Genomic DNA, 18,456 nt, shown 5'->3' on the forward strand with positions numbered 1-18,456 from the left:
TGGGGCAGAAATGTAATTTCACACAACCAAATTTTGCTGTTTTTTTTCTTCAAAACATCACATACATGTAATCCTAACATATCTAAATAAAAAAAGTAAAAAAACTTCCTACTCCCACGTTCTTTATCACTCATTTCCTCTCTCCTTATATTTCAAAAATAAAAATAAAAAATTTTCTCACACATTTTGTGTGTGTGTGTGCTAGTATATTTTATGCAAGTGCATATCATTCCATCATGCATGTAGGGTGGTAGGACTCACGGACGTGCAGTTATTTAATACAAAAGCATGTCGTCAAGTGAAGGTAGCCTATTGAAATGCTTTTTCCAAGCCTCAACTATACTATCAAACAAAAGCATATGACAGATAGAGAGCACAGATGTAGGCTCGTGAATTTGGAGTGAGATACAAAAAAATGGATTTGCTCACATGCTTCTTCATGCAACATATTGGCCACTTTGCCAACTCTACTTCCACTACTACTATTGAAATTTCTTTTACTTGCACTTTTCTTTATATTTTACCCTTTCTTTTTTCTTATTTAGTTAAATAGAAAAGCAAATTCCATGCATGTTTCCTAGTTTCAGTTCAATATCAATTATAAGAATAAAACTTCAATCATCATAATAAACTGAGAAGTTGAAGGACGAAAAAAATTACCTAATTCTTTTATACAAGCGAAATTATAATTTAATTTGATTAATTTAATTGACAAAAAAAAAAAAAAAAAAAAAAACTTAATGCAGAATAATGCGGAAGAAAGATATATACTACCTTAACTAGCCAACTTGATTTCGTACACATCTACAATCCCCAACCTATTTAATTAGTTTTGGCCTTTCAATTCATAGTACTCCACCAACATTACATGCATGCCAAACTCAAAGAAACCAAATACCATCAGCACACAATAATTTTCAACTGTATACATGCATCCCTCTCTCTTCCTCACTTCTTCAAGTAATATTCCAACTTCTCTTTCTTCTCCGTGTCCAACCCACCACCTAAAACTCCATGGAATCAGATGCACCACCAACCCAACCACCCTCCAAAACTTACGAACTAACAGCCTCTTCCATATCCTACACCAAATCAATCACAGCCGCCACCACCTTCTCCCCATTTCACCTCCTCTTCAAGCAATGCACCTTCCCCACCCCCACCTACATCCTCAAAGACATCTCCCTCACCGCCTACCCCTCCGAAATCCTCGCCATTGTGGGCCCTAGCGGCGCCGGAAAATCAACCCTCCTTGACATCTTAGCCGCCCGAAGATCACCCACAAGCGGCGCTCTCCTCCTCAACTCTTTCCCCATCAGCGCTTCCTCATTCCGCAAGCTCTCAGCCTATGTCCCTCAGCACGACGCATGCCTTCCCCTCCTCACTGTTTTCGAAACCTTTGCTTTTGCCGCAAGCCTCCTCGTCCCTAACCCTAACCCTTCAAACATTGCCGCCATTGTCTCCTCTCTTCTTACCGAGCTCCGGCTCACACATTTGTCCAACACCCGCCTCGGCCAAGGCCTATCGGGCGGCGAACGCAGGCGTGTCTCCATAGGCCTCAGCCTTCTCCACGACCCTTCTGTCCTCCTTCTCGACGAGCCCACCTCAGGTCTCGACAGCACCTCTGCTTTCAACGTAATCCAAACCCTAAAATCCATCTGCACGTCGCGTCACCGCACTGTGATTTTATCAATCCACCAACCCAGCTTCAAAATCCTCTCCACCGTTGATAGGATTCTCTTGCTATCAAAAGGGTCAGTTGTCCACCACGGAACCCTTTCCTCTCTCGAAGTTTTTCTGCTCTCTAATGGCTTCACTGTCCCTCCACAACTCAATGCCTTGGAATATACCATGGAAATTCTCAACCACCTCCCTCCCATCACATCTACAAAAACCACATCATCACCTCCTAATGATCCTATTGATCATGAAAAGCAGCCATTTAGGCCAGTCATTAGATACAAAAGCTCTAGAATTCAAGAGATATTGGCTCTATACAACCGGTTTTGGAAAATCATCTACAGAACAAGGCAGCTCCTTTTAACAAACACTCTTGAAGCACTTCTTGTAGGTCTTGTTTTGGGAACTATTTACATCAACATTGGATTCGACAAGCAAGGAATCGAAAAGCGGTTTGGCCTCTTCGCCTTCACTCTTACATTCCTCCTCTCCTCCACCACCGAAGCCCTACCAATCTTCATCAACGAAAGGCCGATCCTCCTCCGAGAAACCTCCGGCGGAATCTACCGGCTCTCCTCATACCTCATCGCCAACACTCTCGTTTTCTTGCCCTACTTGCTTGCCATTGCGATCATATACTCCGTTTCGGTCTACTTCTTGGTGGGTCTGTGTGGTTCTTGGCAGGCGTTTGCTTATTTTGTTCTGGTCATATGGATCATTGTTCTAATGGCGAATTCATTCGTCTTGTTCTTGAGCTCTCTGGCTCCCAACTACATCGCCGGGACTTCGCTCGTGACGATATTTTTGGGCGGGTTTTTTCTCTTCTCCGGCTACTTCATCTCCCAAGGTAACATGCCCAAGTACTGGCTCTTCATGCACTTCTTCTCCATGTACAAATATGCCCTGGATGCCCTTCTGATCAACGAGTACGGTTGCCTTGTGTCAACGTGTTTGATATGGTACCAAGAGAGTAACAGTGATAGTAAAGTTTGCATGGTGACGGGAGGCGACGTGTTGCAGAAGAGAGGGCTGCATGAAGGGCAGAGGTGGACTAATATCTACATCCTGCTAGGGTTTTTCGTGTTCTATCGTGTGCTTTGTTTGATGGTTTTGATCAGAAGGGTTTCCAGATCAAAGAAGTAGTCAACTAAAGTCAAATATGAATAAGGTACAATAAATTAGTATGTTTGTGTTCATGAAATTTATTTGCTTGATTTCCCAAAAAACTGAAGCTGGCTACTGAAATATCCTCCTCCATATATGTATGACGAAATTAAAAGGCACGTTGCTCCTTTTAGCAATTAAAGTATATTGTTGATGTCGATAAATACTAAATGAAATAGGTTGAAAGTGAATATTTGTTTGTTCATTTTTGCATGTCCTCTATTTGCAATTCTATGTTCAGAGAAAAAATTAGGGCTTTTCTTCGAGTTCTTTTGATATAAGCCATACTGAGTAGAGAATTCGATCACAAAATCTAGCATATAAATTATAAATTCAACGCTTTTAATCATTGGAGCTACCTGCAATTCACTATTAAAAAATTTGGTTATTGAACTGTCGTTCTATAAATTTAGACTTGGTAAAATTATATCCTCAAGAGCGTGACAGTAGTACATAGATGATAGAACTTAACATATCATTGTCATCATTGTTTGAATTGATCATTGAGATCTAAATCAAGCACACCACATGCAAAGCAGATGAAATACATCGGGGAGCCGTACGTACTGAATCGAGTGAAATGATGACGACGTAGTAGACGGTGATTGATTGGTCAGGGAGTAGGTTGTGGTGTAGAACGGTAGATGGAAGTTAGAACAATATGTAATCACGGGTCCCTTCAGGAAGCAAAACGATGCGCAATGCATTGAGATTGTGAGCGAAGAATCCAAGATCGGCTCAGCCTTAAACAAATATATTCTGATGACATCGATCAAGAGAGAGAAGATTTTGTTGTCGGGTGGTGAAGTTGAAGTAGTCACGAAGAAGTTGAAAAGAAAGACAAGGAGAGTTTGTTTGTTTGTTTGCCTTCAGTGCAATGTCCACGGTCACGGGTTTCTCTTAGTTTGGTTTCTTGACGTTATCCCGTGACCCAGCTCAACCCATTCTCGTCGTCTTGTCTTTGCAATTGTTGGCCTGTTGTAGCTTTTTGCAATTCCATGCACACATCACAATTGAAGTACTCCACTTAATTATTGAAAGATTCTAATATTCTAAATGACACAAAGGGTTGTTTAATTTAGAGTATAGATCAAAATTTTAAGAGTTTTGATTTTAAATTTCAAGTATCAAAATATAAGTGGTTAACTAATCTAAAACCAGAAACTTAAAGTTTAAGTTCTGGCTGATAATTGAACACTTTAATAAAATGATCAACAATACCAAAAATGAGATCAAGGTTAAAGAAAATGCACATAGCCGAACTGCTAATAATCAGTCTGAAAAAACATGTACTTTACTTATCTATGGACTAAGCAATAATACTACAACAGTTTGATACGACTGGGTACTTTACTGATCCATGGACTAAGAAATACTATAGCAGTTTGATACGACAGGTTGTTTTGGATTCAACTGAAGATTTTCATCCGCTAGGTTACTAGGTTGCGCTTCTCCTTTTACGATAAAATATTACACGTAACAATTGGTAGTTTAGTTGGGACAATATCGATAAGGTGAAACAAGAATGTTGAGCCTATAAAGTTTATCACGTTTTTTGATGTTAATGTATATTAGCTATCTACCCATTGTGGATAGGGTGTGACTCGTGAGATCTAGTACCAAACTAACAACTTCATACAACCAATCACTTTAATGTCACACTTAGTTACAAGCTCTCGATACCAAACTCGGCTACCACTTGGCTCCTTATATGTAAAGAACCATTCATTCTTTAATAACGACGCGGCATCATTTTGTTGTACAAATATCCTAATCAAAACATTCATTCTCTTTATCATCATCATCATAATCATATAAAAGATCATTTGTTTTAAAATTCATTTAGTTTAGAGAATGTTTAGTCATCACGTGTCAAACAAGTCAACAATTAAAGTAACAAACTAATGTATTCACGATGAATTGTCAATTTGTCAACACATGCATGTGGACGACAAATAATCTCCAAATTGAATGAATTCTTCAAGAAAAAAATTCAGATAATGTGAATGAGAGTGCATGGTTCCATATTATGATGGGTGTACACTAAAATGAGTGCATGGTTCCATATTATGATGGGTGTACACTAATATTCGGATTTAAACCCTTGTGGTCTAAGTCTATTAGGATTTATAACCAAAATTGAAACTTCCGTCATTCCTCCGTTAGTATTATGCACGTAAGTGTCACACGTGAGGATAAGATGGTCATTTCATCCCCCGTTTCATTATAAACAAATAATTTTTGAGCCCCACATCCCAATCTCTCTCCTTCAAACTCTCATTTTTCTCCCAACTCGCCCCAGAAAATGGGCACCAGCCAGCTGGAAAATTTTCTGCTCTGTTCACACTAAAATCCCTACCAAAACACATGAAATTTATCTCAAAACGAAGATCACAGATCAAAGAGTAGAAATATACCTTTTTTACACCAAGTCGTGGCCAGATAATGGCGTAAAAACGGCCTGAGGTTGTCAACCCGAAACTGGGCTTTTGGTTTCTCACGAAATCGAGGCAGATTCAAGTCTTCCATGTTTGAATCCGAACCTCAGGATGAAGGGGAAGTGATCTGTGGTCCAAGTCTTGTCCAATATGACCAGGAATTGACAGATTTTCATCTGAAAACTGCGAGGTTGTTTAGGGTTTAGTCCATCTATGTTGTTGTACATAGAATATGAGAGGTTAGAGAAAACTGGGGAGTTAAGCGTTGAGGGAGAAAAGAAGAGAGAGTGACACGGTTGTGGTGGTGGTCTGGTGATGGCCGTTCTCTGGGGCTCAGCGTCTCTGTGAACACAGAGAAGAAAAAATGGTGAGCGTTGGGAGATGAGGGTTAGAGGAAAAATGACCATCTTATCCTCACATGTGACACTCACGTGCATAATACTAACGGAGTAATGACGGAAGTTTCAATTTTGGGTATAAATCCTAACAGACTTAGACCACAAGGGTTTAAATCCGAATTTTTTTTACCACAGGGCTACCTTCCAAATACCTTATGATCACGGGGACTATTTATCCGATTAGGCCTTCTCTTTTTTTGGATCAAAGGTTACTTCATAAGCAAAACAAACATATTAAAAAACTAGAGGTCCAAGTACAATATCCACAAACAAAAATATGGACCTCAAAAGTAACCTAAAGCCCAAAACAAAGTTTGGCTCACAACAAAAAAACAGAAAACCTAAACCTAAATGTTTTCTTCCAGCTCTTCTGTCGAAATCACCATCACAGCAGCACACCCTAACGATCTCGAACCACCACCACCAACTATTACCAAGAACCATCACCTCAGAGGTGGAAAGAAGATGGATTCCGACTTCGAAATGATAACATCTCGTCAAACAAGACCACCAAAGCAAAGAAGCCTGTGGGATTACCACAAGCAACAATGTAAGAAAAGGCAGATAAAGAGAATGAAGTGGTGTGGCCACCCAAGCCGGAGTGAACACTAGAACTCTACATACCTTCTCAGTTGGTGACCACAATAGTTCACGATCAAAATTGGTTAAAGGTTTGAATAGAGATGGAATCAGTGGAATCCGGAAGAAAGACATGTAGATGGGTGTATGGATGAATGAAAGGATTTGAGAGTTCGATGAGTGGATTTGAGTGCATGGAAAGATTAGTGATAGTCAGTGGTGAAAAGGCTATGGAATTCGTAGGAAGAAAAGCAGGGGAAATAAACAAAAAGGAAAGAAAAAAGGTTGTAGAGGGAAAGAAGAAAAGGTTGCCACTGACCCTAATCAAAATACATTTACTCCATATGTGTATACATTTTCTTCCAATAAGGAAGGGTTACTGAGCAGTTCGTGTTGGCATTTTGTACCGGATTATTTCGAACTTGACTAGCTTGACTAAGCTGGATTAACTTAGCAAGGATTAAGCTGTATAAGAATAATGAAGTATTTGGTGCAGTGTAGAACTAAGCTATTGACTAAAATATTTTTGGAACTTAAATTTACATTTTATATCATTTTAATTAACTTTTATCTTAAACACACAAAATAAAAGAAATATTATATTAATTTTTCAAACCCCTCCCTCCACCACTTAGTACTACGATCTAGTGGTATTCCTCTTCACTTATATCTGAAGTTTCAGGTTCAATCGATTCTCACCAAAGGCGAATTTGAACCACATTATTGTGGCTCATCCATTGTGAGGCTTATCCCATTCCTCCAACTCTTAGTGTAGAAAATATTTCTTGTTCAGGAAAAAAAAAAAACGCCACCACCACCATTTTTCTTCTGTTAATCTCAAAATGAGATCTCGTACACCCAAAATCTCCTATCTCTCTCCCTCACTTCCTCTCACAAACTCCATGATTGCCTGCAAATCTTCAAACCCAAAATCATGAGGGCAAAAAGTGATAGAAAATTTAGGAGAGTGGGCTTAGTGCAGAGGTTGCGATGCAGGCGTCAGATGATAAAGATGAGAAAGCAGGTCGCATGGGTTCGTTTGAGAAGGAAATCTGGCTTATGGTTGTGGGTTCGTTAGGTCTCACGAAGGGAGAAAAATCAATTTGAAGCAAAAAATGGGTTAGGTTCTGGGACGATAGAGATCGATGAGAGCTGTTTCTGATTTGGTGACTGGAGAAGGGGGTTGATGTTACTCATGTAAGAAGGAGAAGGAAAATTTTGGTGACTAGGGTCGCGGGTTGATGGAGATTGGCGGGGCATGTAGGCGTGCAGCAATGCAGGTGTTGAGATGGAGAAATTTTTTTGTGTGTCCAATATACGTGATGGTACACCACGTGTCATTATACAAATAGTGAGATATGTGTGTTAAAAAGTTAATAACTTAAAAAATAAAATTTCTCACCATTTATATAAAAACACGTGGTGTACCCTCCGTGTTTCGGTCACAATGAAAATTTTCTCGTTGAGACAGGAATATAAATCCTCTATTTTTCGTGGGTCCCACTAAGACTATCTTGTGGAGAGATTTTTCAATGTGACTGGTACACAGGGTGGTACATCACATGTCATTATAGAAATGATGGGATATGCATGCTAAAAAGTTAATAACTTAAAAAATAAAATTTCTCACCACTTCTATTAAAACATGTGGTGTACCACTTGTGTTCCCGTCACAATTAAAAATTTCTCCATCTTGTGAAGCATTTAGTTGACATGAGTTTGATTTAACTAGTCTCACTAAAGTTAGTCTTTACTCGTATTAAACATGAACCAGTAATCCTAATTAAGCCAATTCAATGAAACTTAATGAGGGTAAACAAATGCGTCCTTAGTTCTTTGTATGGTGATATTTTACTATTTTATCTTTTCTTGATTAAGTGATAGATGCTTCATTACTTAATTATTTAGGCGATACTTTGTTGAGTTATGTCGTAGCATTGGAACACATCCCAAATTTGACTTCCTCATAAGCAAGAATGTTAATTACAAGGCTCATTATCCCGAGAACTTAGTTTATGATTATCCAATAGTAGTTTTACACCATACATTTGAACTAGCTTACACAATTCATGCAATGTTGGAAGAGGTAACTTGTATAAACTTATAAGTAAGTTTGGTTACTTTTCATATTGCCAATTGATTTTATGATGAAATCTTAACTTTCTTGAACAATACTTGGCTACTTAATGATGAGTAGAAACTCCTACTCAAAATTGTTCGTTGTCAATTTATAGAACTTCGTGTTTATAAACATAACCGTTCATATTATAAATCACCATATAAAGATCACCTCTATAAAAAATTAATTAAAACTAAGATCATTTAGTCATCAAACTGTTTAAAAATAAATGAACGGTACTGGTAAAATCATTACGAAAGTGCCTATATATGTGCTACAATAAATTGACGAAACGATCTATTTTGAATTTATTTTTTGTACAGATGATCTTTATAGTGTGATTCATAATATGAACGGTTCTGATCGTAAGCACAAAACTTTATGATTAAAACACTAAGAGTTTTGAGCAGGAATTCCTACTCATCTTTGAGTAGCTAAGTATTGTTCAACTTTCTTCATCTCCGACTCCGAGTCCATCAACTTCCTCACTCGCTTCTCGAACTCCTCCGCACTCACAAACCCGTTCTCCGATTCCTTCACCCCCACCGCCACCCTCATCGCATCCAAAAAAAAACCCTGGTCATCTCTTGCTCCGCGTACAGAGGCCACCCCGCCATCGGCACCCCAGCGCTCAGCAACTCCAACACCGAGTTCCACCCGCAGTGAGTAACGAACCAACCTACCGAGTCATGACTCAGCACATCCATCTGCGGAGCCCACTTCCACACCACTAGTCCCCTGTCCTTCGTCCTTTCCAGAAAACCGTTCGGCAAAATCTCATCCAAACTCCGCTCGGGCTGGTCATTCTGCGTGGGATTCCGCACCACCCACAGAAATCTATGGCCGCTCCTCTCCAAACTCTCCGCCATAGTGGCCAACTGCTCGGTGGAAAACACGCCCATGCTTCCGAAACACAAGAACACAACGCTCTGCTTAGGCTGCGCGTCTAGCCAGCGCAGGCACGCATGCTCACCACCTCCTTGCTTATTTGACTGAATCAACGGTCCGGTGCAGAAAATTAGCGGGGTGTGTTGACGATGATCCCGTCGGATTGTGCGATATGGGTCCCGGTGTCTATGAAGCTCTTATAGAGCCTAGCACTACGGTAGAATAGTGTTGTGGGCCATGCCGAAACTGGGAATTGCGGTATGCCGGAGATGGGAATGGGCAGTTAGGAAAATCAGTTGACTTGTTTCGGTGAAGAACACGGCAAGGGTATTGGCGGCGGAGGTGTAGAAGCAAAAGATTGAGACGTTGAGGTCTCTGGCAACGCCAAGCGCAGCGTCGCAGAACATGTCGATGGTGAAGGCTTTGGAGTTGGTTGTTTGGGAAAGGGTTTGGAGGGCTTCGCGGATGTTGGGGATGTGAAGTCGCGTGATCTCGAAAGCGACATTGGACGGATCGAGGACAGGTTTGGAAGGAAGGGTGTGGTGGAAGTTGAAGGAAGTGTGGGTGGCGGAAACTGATTCTAAGTATGTTGTTAGTTTTTTTTTTTTAATAAATTTTTTTTTTTAATTTTTATTTGCCAAGTACGTATGTTGTTAGTTGAGTGTTGGAGTGTGTGACAAGTTTTGTGGTGGCGACCGTGGTGGTTGGCCCGATGGAAACGAAGATTGTGACGGGGGGTGGTTTTATCAAGGAGTTAGCCCTTTCTCTTCGCTCTGAGCGGGAAGAAAGTAGCTTACTTGTAGTTGACGGCTAATCCTGGGGCTTGGTTATTTCTTTCTGCATTGTGCGGGTTTAGAGAGTAAGGTTTCTACTATTGTAGTCCGACGATCAAACTTTATGCGTAGCTTAACTCGTCTAATCCATTATCTTCCTTATTAATAAAAAAAAATTACATCCGCCATATTTTTACACTGAGGAATGAGAGATTTTTGGATGGCAAGAGAGAAAGTAGTGAAATCGATAGGGAGTTGCTTTGGTATGTATAGAGGCGTTTGATATAAATTATCAACCAACTATACCATTCTTTTGGAAAATACGTACAACATCCAACTGCACTTTCCTTTCCACACTTTACCCTCCAAGCACTGAATGGAAGATGACATTAGTTTTGCAAGCATCCAACTGCATTTTCGGTTCGAAACTTTCCGTCCAAGTACTGAATGGAAGATGACATTAATTTCGGCTTGCAAAAATTGATGTAATCTATCAGAATTGAGCTACGATCTTCTAGTCCTCAACTTGCTTTGTTGTTTCATGAAATATGTACATAATCTCTTAACGTATGGCTAGCTCCATTTTATACGTAATACTACACTTACCATTTATTTATACAATAATTTGTATCATCTTTAATGGAAATAGTGCCCGCCAACGCATGTGAGTCTATCTTTCTACAAATAGATTGTAAGAATAATATTTTTTGCCCTAATATTTTTGTGATTTTCAAAACGAAAAAAAGAATCTCCTATGATTGGTTCCACGACTTTAGGAGTCTAGTTAATGCAACCCTAGACGTCCCGCTCTCACTCAATGCAGCACGTGCTTCAATTTGTATATCCTTGGCCCTCGCCCTGATGGAATTACCTTCCATCGAGTCCGAGTTCATCAATTCAGTAACTCGTTTCTCCACCTCAGCTGCACTCACAAACCCGTCTTTCGAATCGTCCATCGGCAAAGCAATCTTGATTTCCTCCACCAGCACAACCCTATTAAACCTTGCTCCGCATACAGCGGCCAAGCAACCATCGGCACCCCCGCGCACACCGCCTCCAACACCGAGTTCCACCCGCAGTGAGTAACAAACCCTCCTACCGAGTCATGGTTCAACACCGCCACTTGTGGTGCCCACATCTTCACCACAAGACGTCTTTGATCCGACCCAAAAATCCATCCGGAAGCAAAGATTCCAAATCCGGTCCGGCTTGAACCGTAAGGTCAACGGTTTGACCGTTTTGAGAATTAGGAGGATTTCGCACCACCCACAAAAACCTATGCCCACTCCTCTCCAACCCTAACGCTATTTCCTTCAGCTGCTCTTTACTGAACAACCCTAGGCTTCCAAAACATAGAAACACCACGCTGCCAAGTGGCTGCGAGTCCAGCCACGTCAGACACTTGGACACGTTATCATCTCCTGTGTGCATTCCTGCAGCTCTTTGGTTGTACGCAACGCCTACTATCAGCGGTCCGATGCAGTAGACATGGCGGCGTGGGGCCATCCGGCACACACAGTCCGTCTGATATTTCTTTAACGGCTCTCGGCTCGAGCCGTTCGAAGGTGTTTACTATAATGCCGGCTGATTTGGTCAACTCGATTGAGTTTTCGACAAAGGAGTCGTAAACTATATTGTTACGATCTCGAAGGGGCTTCGGCATATCTGAAGATCGGATAGGTGGTGATCCCGGGATGGTGGGAAGGGTATTTAAGTCTTTTATGCTTTTGTCTATGGTTTTGTGAATGGTGGGAAGGTAGAGGGCACAGGCGAGGCAGGCTGCGCCAGAGGTGAAGAGGAAATAACCGGGGATGTTGAGTTTGGTGACGACAGAAAGCGCAGGAGAGCAGAAGATGTCCATGACAAAGGATTGAATCTTGTAGTTTTTGTCGATGATGGAAAGGAGAGAATTATGGACATTAGGGTTGCTGAGGCGGAGGACGTCACAGATTAAGGTTTCGTGTGCGGGAACTGAGGAAGTGGCGCAGGGAGGGAGTGAGATGGCGGGGAGATGGTGGAAGATAATGGAATCGAAAGAGACGGAGGCGATATACGAAGCAGTATCATCCACCCTATATGGGGGAGTGGTGATGAGAATGTGGATGGATATAGAATTTGGAGGGCGAGTTGTAAGTATGAGTTTGCCAAGCTCCACCATGGTGACCAAGTGGCCTATTGCCGGTGATGGGTATAAAACTATAGCCTCCATTGATACTTTGGAGTATTTTTCGGGTGAGCTTGTTCTAACTTTTCATATATAGAAGATGAAGAGATTGATCGTGATACATCTAATTTATTCTGGTTACATGCAATGTGCTTGGTGCATATTCTTGCATATATATATATATATATATATATATATATATATATGGAGATCAGCAAATCAGGTCAAAATCATTGCTTCCAGAACTGGCATTACAAGTTTCTCAGTTATTCTGGATCTCAAAATTCTCAACCGACAGTGAAATCACTGGCTAGTGCGTGTGTGTGTGTATGAGATTTGTGTTGATTTTGTGAGTATTCCAAGTTGTTCTAATTGCTTCTTGATGATCTTCTCATATCTCTCTTATGGAAACTGGTAGAGTTTTTATAGAAAGCTCTTACAGTCTCACGTAGAATTTTGAGACGTACGAGATAAGTGTATCAGAAGAGACGTACGAGATAAGTGTATCTAGGTCTTTCATCTTGTCTCTTATAACTAAGTCAATATTTGCAGCTCCCTTTTGTTTTTATTTTTTCTTATAATCTGTACCCAATAAATGTACGTAATATGTGAGTAGCAGATATGGAGTAGGTCATTTAGTGAGAGGATTGTTCCTGATTTTGTACACTATTGTTCAAATTCATTTAGAAATTTGAACAATTTAAGGGCTCGTTTGAAGGTGCTTTTAAAATGACTAAAAATACTGTTGGTGAAAGTGTATTTGAGTTCCAAAAGCACTTCAAGTGCTTTTTGGTGCTTCTTGCAGGAAACACTTAAAAAATTATTTTTCAAGATTTGCTCACATTTGTATTAAGATTAGTTTCAAAAGTACTCTCATGAAAAACGTTTTTAGTCATTTTAAAAACACATCCAAACGAACTCTCAAATATCGCTAAGGTAGGAAACAAAGCACAATAATGATACATGATAAGGTTATTTGGCATATGCTTCGCGGATAGTGGACGTACGTACACCACAATCCTACAACTATGTTTCAATAATGCACGTTATTATAAGACCATTACCGGAGATTTTTCATTTTCTTTTTATCTTCTGCAGAATGGGCAAGAAAACATATATACTAGGTAGGTCCATGCAAAAAGAATAACCTTCATGTCTATCGGTGCCGGAACAACGTTATATAAAGCTAATTAAATATTCAGTAAACCGTTGTAAATAGTTTTTAGGGTAAATCTCAGTTTACTACCCTCAAGTTTCGTGGTTTTCAACATTTGGTACATGATTTTTTTTTTCGTCCTAGAATCATACCTAAAGTGTTAATTTTGTGACAGTCTCGTACATATTAGTGTAACCGTTAAGAAGTAACTCGACCGAGTCATGCGCGTGGGCGTCCCACGCGACGTCGAAGTCCCGGAAATTGAATTCCCATATGTACAGATTCTTGGTCCCCAAATCCGGCAGATTTCTGCTATCGTTCGAGAGGGTGAGGCCGACCTAATCAGATTGAGGCCGTCGACGTTGGCCTTGAGCATGAGGTAGTGCGCGGCGAGCTCGCGATGGTAGAAATTGGGATCGTTGGAGTTGGGTCGAACCACGATGCCCGAGAATTCGATGTCCATGGAAATCAAAGGTTAATCGTCTCGAACTCGAGGTTATCGGACCACACTGAGCAGATCAGGATGTCTGGTGGCGGCGGAGGCTTGGGTGGAGGAGGGCTAGATGATGACGAAGGGGTTTGGGTGGGGAAGACGAAGGCGTTCTAAGGTTCTGGGTGCTGGTTATATATATATATATATATATATATATATATATAAATTAATTTTTTAATTTTTTTAAAGGCACGTGACGCTCAGTCATCGTCTACATAGGCGTCATGTAATTAGTTAACGGGAGACTTAACAGTCAAACTAACGGATGTATGAGACTGTCTCTCAAAATTAAGACTTTAGGTATGACTCTGGATGAAAAAAATTTCATGTACTAAATGTTGAAAACCACGAAACTTGAAAGTAGTAAACTGAGATTTATTCTAATTTTTAAATCATACTTATTTTGACTAGTTTGGCAAAACGACACCAAAATATGTCCCAAACGTAAAATTTCCAATTATAGATGTCTGCCATCGAGGAATTTGTTGACGCAATGGCTTACGTCATTTTAAGATATGTGGTGACAGAACAATATGAATCTTCCTTTGTGGACTGAGAGGCATTAAAATGAATGCCTTTGTTTTTAAGAAAAACCAAACTTTGCTGTTAAAAGAATAGCAACAAGTTCGGCTGAAATTCAATTATAAATAAAAAAAAATTATTTTTTATTTTTTATTTTAATTATTCAGATACGTGTTCATTTGTTATTGGTTTTCAATCGTACTTGCGACTCTTCTTTCATCAACGAAGCTTGATTCTTTTGAGAATTCATCTAACACAATTAAAATAACATGTTGCAGATCAAATTAACTTAAAAAAATGGAAAATCATTGTCGGAAATACTATTAATCGTTGTAATTATTGACATGAATCTTATTGATAATTTGTAATTGAAGATTCCGTTAATAAAATTGAACAAGAAGAAAATCATGGCCGGAATTACAAAGTCATAAACCCGGTCGGACTCTAACCGGTTTGGCTCCATAGTTCAAGTAGTTCAGTCAATGCAACCCGAGACGACCCGCCCTCATCCAACGCTGCATGGGCTTCGTTCTGAAAAGCCTTCGTACGCTTCCTAATCGACTCGCCCTCGGACGAGTCCATTAACTCAATAACTCGCTTCTCCACCTCTGCCGCACTCACAAACCCGTCTTCCGACTCGTTCATTGGCAATGCAATTTTAATCTCCTCCACCAAAACCACCCGGTTGAATCTCTGCTCGGCGTAGAGTGGCCAAGCCACCATCGGCACCCCAGCACACACCGATTCCAACACCGAGTTCCATCCGCAATGACTCACAAACCCACCCACCGAGTCGTGATTCAACGCCGCCACTTGCGGGGCCCACGTCTTGACCACAAGACCGCGGTCTTTGGTCCGATCCAAGAATCCATCGGAAAGCAAAGATTTCAATTCTGGATCGGACTGGTCCGTAATGGCTACCCCAATTTGATTTTGGGCTGGCGGATTACGGACCACCCACAAAAATCTCTGCCCACTATTCTCCAAACCCATTGCAATTTCCTTCAACTGCTCCTTTGAAAACAATCCCAAGCTCCCAAAACAGAGGAACACCACGCTTCCACTTGGCTGTGAGTCCAGCCATTTCAAACACTCGACCTCGCGGCCTCCACCGCCGTGGGAAACAATCAGCGGTCCAATGGGATAGATCGGCGGCGTGGGAACGTCCTCGGGCAAGCACAGACCATCCGATATTGCTTTGAGAGCTCTAGGTTCGAGAGATTCGAACGTGTTTATGATAATCCCAGCGGATTTGGGGAACTGCTTTGAGTTTTCTAGGAAATGTTCGTACGCCTTGTCGTTTCGTTCAAGAATCGGTTTCGGCATATCGGAGGAAGGAATCGGCGGGACTCCTGGAATGTTGATAAGGGTATTTAGGTCTTTGAGGCTTTTGTCAGTATTGTTGTGAGTGGTGGGGAAGTAAAGGAAGCCGGCGAGGGTGGCGGCGCCGGATGTGTAGAAGAAGTAGCTGGGGATGCTCAGGTCGGTGGCAACGGAGAGCCCGAGAGCGCAGAAGAAGTCCATGACAAAAGCTTTGATGGAGAAGTTGTGGGAGATGGAGAGGAGGGCTTGGTGGACGTAAGGGTTGTTGAGGCGTAGGACTTCGAAGGTTAGGGTTTCGTGGTTGGGGGAGGAGGCGAGGGAGGGAGGGAGAGAGATGGTGGGGAGGTGGTGGAAGATGAGGGAAGGGATGGTGGCGGAGACGGAGGTGATGTATGAGGCGGTGTCGTCGGCGCGGTAGGGCGGGGTGGTGATGAGGATGTGGATGCGCAGAGAAGGGTGGTGGGTGAGTATGAGCTTGCCTAGCTCTACCATGGAGACCAAGTGGCCAATCGGCGGTGATGGATACAAAACGATAGCTACTTCCTCCATTGCTCTCGGTCTCTGTGAGGGTTTTGCAGCTGCGCTCCCTGATCACAACTGTTCTTATATACTTTCTACGGTTCTTCCTTATCACTCATCATTTTTTGTTGATAAAAATAAGAAATAAAAAATTATTATCTTTCAATTTTTTATTATTGGAAAATCAAGATGACAAGTGGATACATTTTTGTAATTATCATAAATGTTTTATTTATTTTTAGAATTTTAAATTACGGGGTAACTTGGCTTATGTCTGTATGAATGGAATTCGGATTCAAATTGTGCGGATTTTAGGAATCCTCATATTTTAGTTATTCATCATATATCGTGTGATAAAAAAATATTTTAAATTTTTTTATATAAAATTAAACATAAATAGTATCTAACAAAAATTGATCGCACGATAAACGATAAACAGCTAAACTGTGAGGATTCAAAGAGGATCTCGTCCCATATGAAATTATGAATTGTCTTTTTTCCACTTAAAAAACTAATCCTACCAGGGAATGCAATTTGAATTGTGCTTATGATATAAAATTCACTAACAGTTTCAGTTTTTGAGTATTACCAAATTTGAATTGTGCTTGTGATATTCTTTTTCATTTAGAAGTAAGAGTTTTTAGGTTCGAATCTCGTGGATGGCAAATTCAATACCAAATTAGGCTGCCCATTATATAACTTAACCGAACTTCTCTTTCCTCTAGTGTAAAAATATCAATGTACTTAAAAAAAAATATTTCACTAACAGTTTTTTTATTAGAAGTTATATTCTATTCTAATAATGTTGGAAAGAGAGAGTTCAAATACTATTTAATTTTGAAAGAGAGATTTGGTTTCAACGTCAAACAGTTTCTAATGCAAATATTTAAAAGAAAATTACAATTCATGAGGATATCTAACCAGGAATTGGATCCTCTCCGTGCAATGCCTCGGGATCCTACTTACCGGACAACATGGGTTATCGGATTTTGATCCAACGATTAGAATTATTAAATTTTTTAGAGAGACTTCATATTTGTAGCCTTTTGATCAAAATCCAACTACCCATGTTGTTCGATCAGTAAGATCCCAAAGCATTACCTCGGAGAGTATCTAATTCCATCTAATCATATGAGTGATATTGGTGAATGGACTAAGTTGACTGAGGAGTATGCATCTGAAAATTTTAGAGTGCATCTAACTCTTGCCACCAGCCACCAACTGCACACAGGCAAGCATTGTCACCCTTAGATCACGGTTGGAGGTGAGTGAGGGTTTGAACACTATTTAATATTGGAAGAGAAATTGAATTCTATGTTTGAATTTACTTCAATGTAACCCTGTTTTTGGAGTAAGCAGTTTCTAATGAAAAAATTCAAAACGAAGTACAATTCGTGAGAAATTCCAATTTGTTATTTTGGTGGAGGACACATGGAGAAATGAGGAGTATGTATGCGTTGATATTAGAGCGCATCCAACTCCTACAATAACTATGATGTATGCTCGTGACACTCCCAACGGGATAGGCGGCGTGACCACTTCATTGCAAGTGAAAATTACATTAGTACTACCATTAGCAATATTTGTTGCCACCTGCGTTGTGGCCAATATTTCACAATATGATTGTTCATGGTCCCCAAGTCACATAATTATTGTTTGTCAGAAAATCAAATGATCGAGAGCATTTTTACTGCCCATTATAACTATGATGTATGCTCAACGTACACCTCATTATTTGTCGTATGTTTCTTCAAAAATCACAAAATGAGAACCTACATGAAGAGAAAAGTCCTATCAAAACAATCCATCACCGGCAACTTAACATATATTTAACAAAACATGCTTCTCAGTCCCTCAGTTACATCAAATTTATCAATTTATCATGAAAAATAAACCACTAGTGCGAACTTCACTATTTTCCTATCACAAGCTACATGTGGGCCACTTTGTAATACAATTCAACAATTTCAAACAACAAAAACAAAGACATCACATGGGTTTTCTGTTCTTCCGTATAAAAACAAGCGAGAAACGTCTAATTTTGCTATCCCTTCAAGTTTCTATCCAATCAATAAGCCATCTATGCTTGTGAGTTTTGAGTCAGTCAAGTGGTGGTCGGTAAACTATGTTGTCACTCAAAAATATTCATGTACATGTACATGTGCTTTCATTTAGAAGCCTAATCGGACAACGGAAGAAGGAATATGTTAACATCACTTGAAAGTCTCCTTGGTTCCAAC

The 18,456-nt window shown here is 40.3% G+C and overlaps 2 protein-coding genes and 2 pseudogenes across 2 annotated transcripts; 1 reads left to right on the forward strand and 3 right to left on the reverse strand.

Moving 5' to 3' along the window:
* The first annotated feature begins 871 nt into the window (after positions 1 to 871).
* LOC137720823 (ABC transporter G family member 4-like) lies at positions 872 to 3,613 on the forward strand. The gene is made up of 2 exons (XM_068459930.1): positions 872 to 2,848; positions 3,384 to 3,613. Exon 1 carries the CDS (start codon positions 1,015 to 1,017, stop codon positions 2,821 to 2,823), a length of 1,809 nt encoding a protein of 602 aa, XP_068316031.1. The 5' UTR covers positions 872 to 1,014; the 3' UTR covers positions 2,824 to 2,848; positions 3,384 to 3,613.
* Positions 3,614 to 8,644: 5,031 nt separating this feature from the next.
* Positions 8,645 to 10,429, reverse strand: LOC137721083 (anthocyanidin 5,3-O-glucosyltransferase-like; annotated as a pseudogene).
* A 362-nt stretch (positions 10,430 to 10,791) lies between these two features.
* LOC137719377 (UDP-glycosyltransferase 88A1-like) lies at positions 10,792 to 12,312 on the reverse strand (annotated as a pseudogene).
* A 2,360-nt stretch (positions 12,313 to 14,672) lies between these two features.
* On the reverse strand, positions 14,673 to 16,335 carry LOC137719973 (UDP-glycosyltransferase 88A1-like). Its single transcript, XM_068458954.1, has one exon. The coding sequence runs from the start codon at positions 16,244 to 16,246 to the stop codon at positions 14,819 to 14,821; it is 1,428 nt and encodes a 475-aa protein (XP_068315055.1). The 5' UTR covers positions 16,247 to 16,335; the 3' UTR covers positions 14,673 to 14,818.
* Positions 16,336 to 18,456: the final 2,121 nt, after the last annotated feature.

The sequence above is a fragment of the Pyrus communis genome, chromosome 16 (genome assembly GCF_963583255.1).
Source record: "Pyrus communis chromosome 16, drPyrComm1.1, whole genome shotgun sequence".
In the NCBI taxonomy this organism is placed as follows: Eukaryota; Viridiplantae; Streptophyta; class Magnoliopsida; order Rosales; family Rosaceae; genus Pyrus; species Pyrus communis.

Bases quoted from the DNA above. Each gene is read 5' to 3' on its own strand.
- LOC137720823 (XM_068459930.1), top strand. From the start codon at position 1,015: ATGGAATCAGATGCACCACCAACCCAACCACCCTCCAAAACTTACGAA.
- LOC137719973 (XM_068458954.1), bottom strand. From the start codon at position 16,246: ATGGAGGAAGTAGCTATCGTTTTGTATCCATCACCGCCGATTGGCCAC.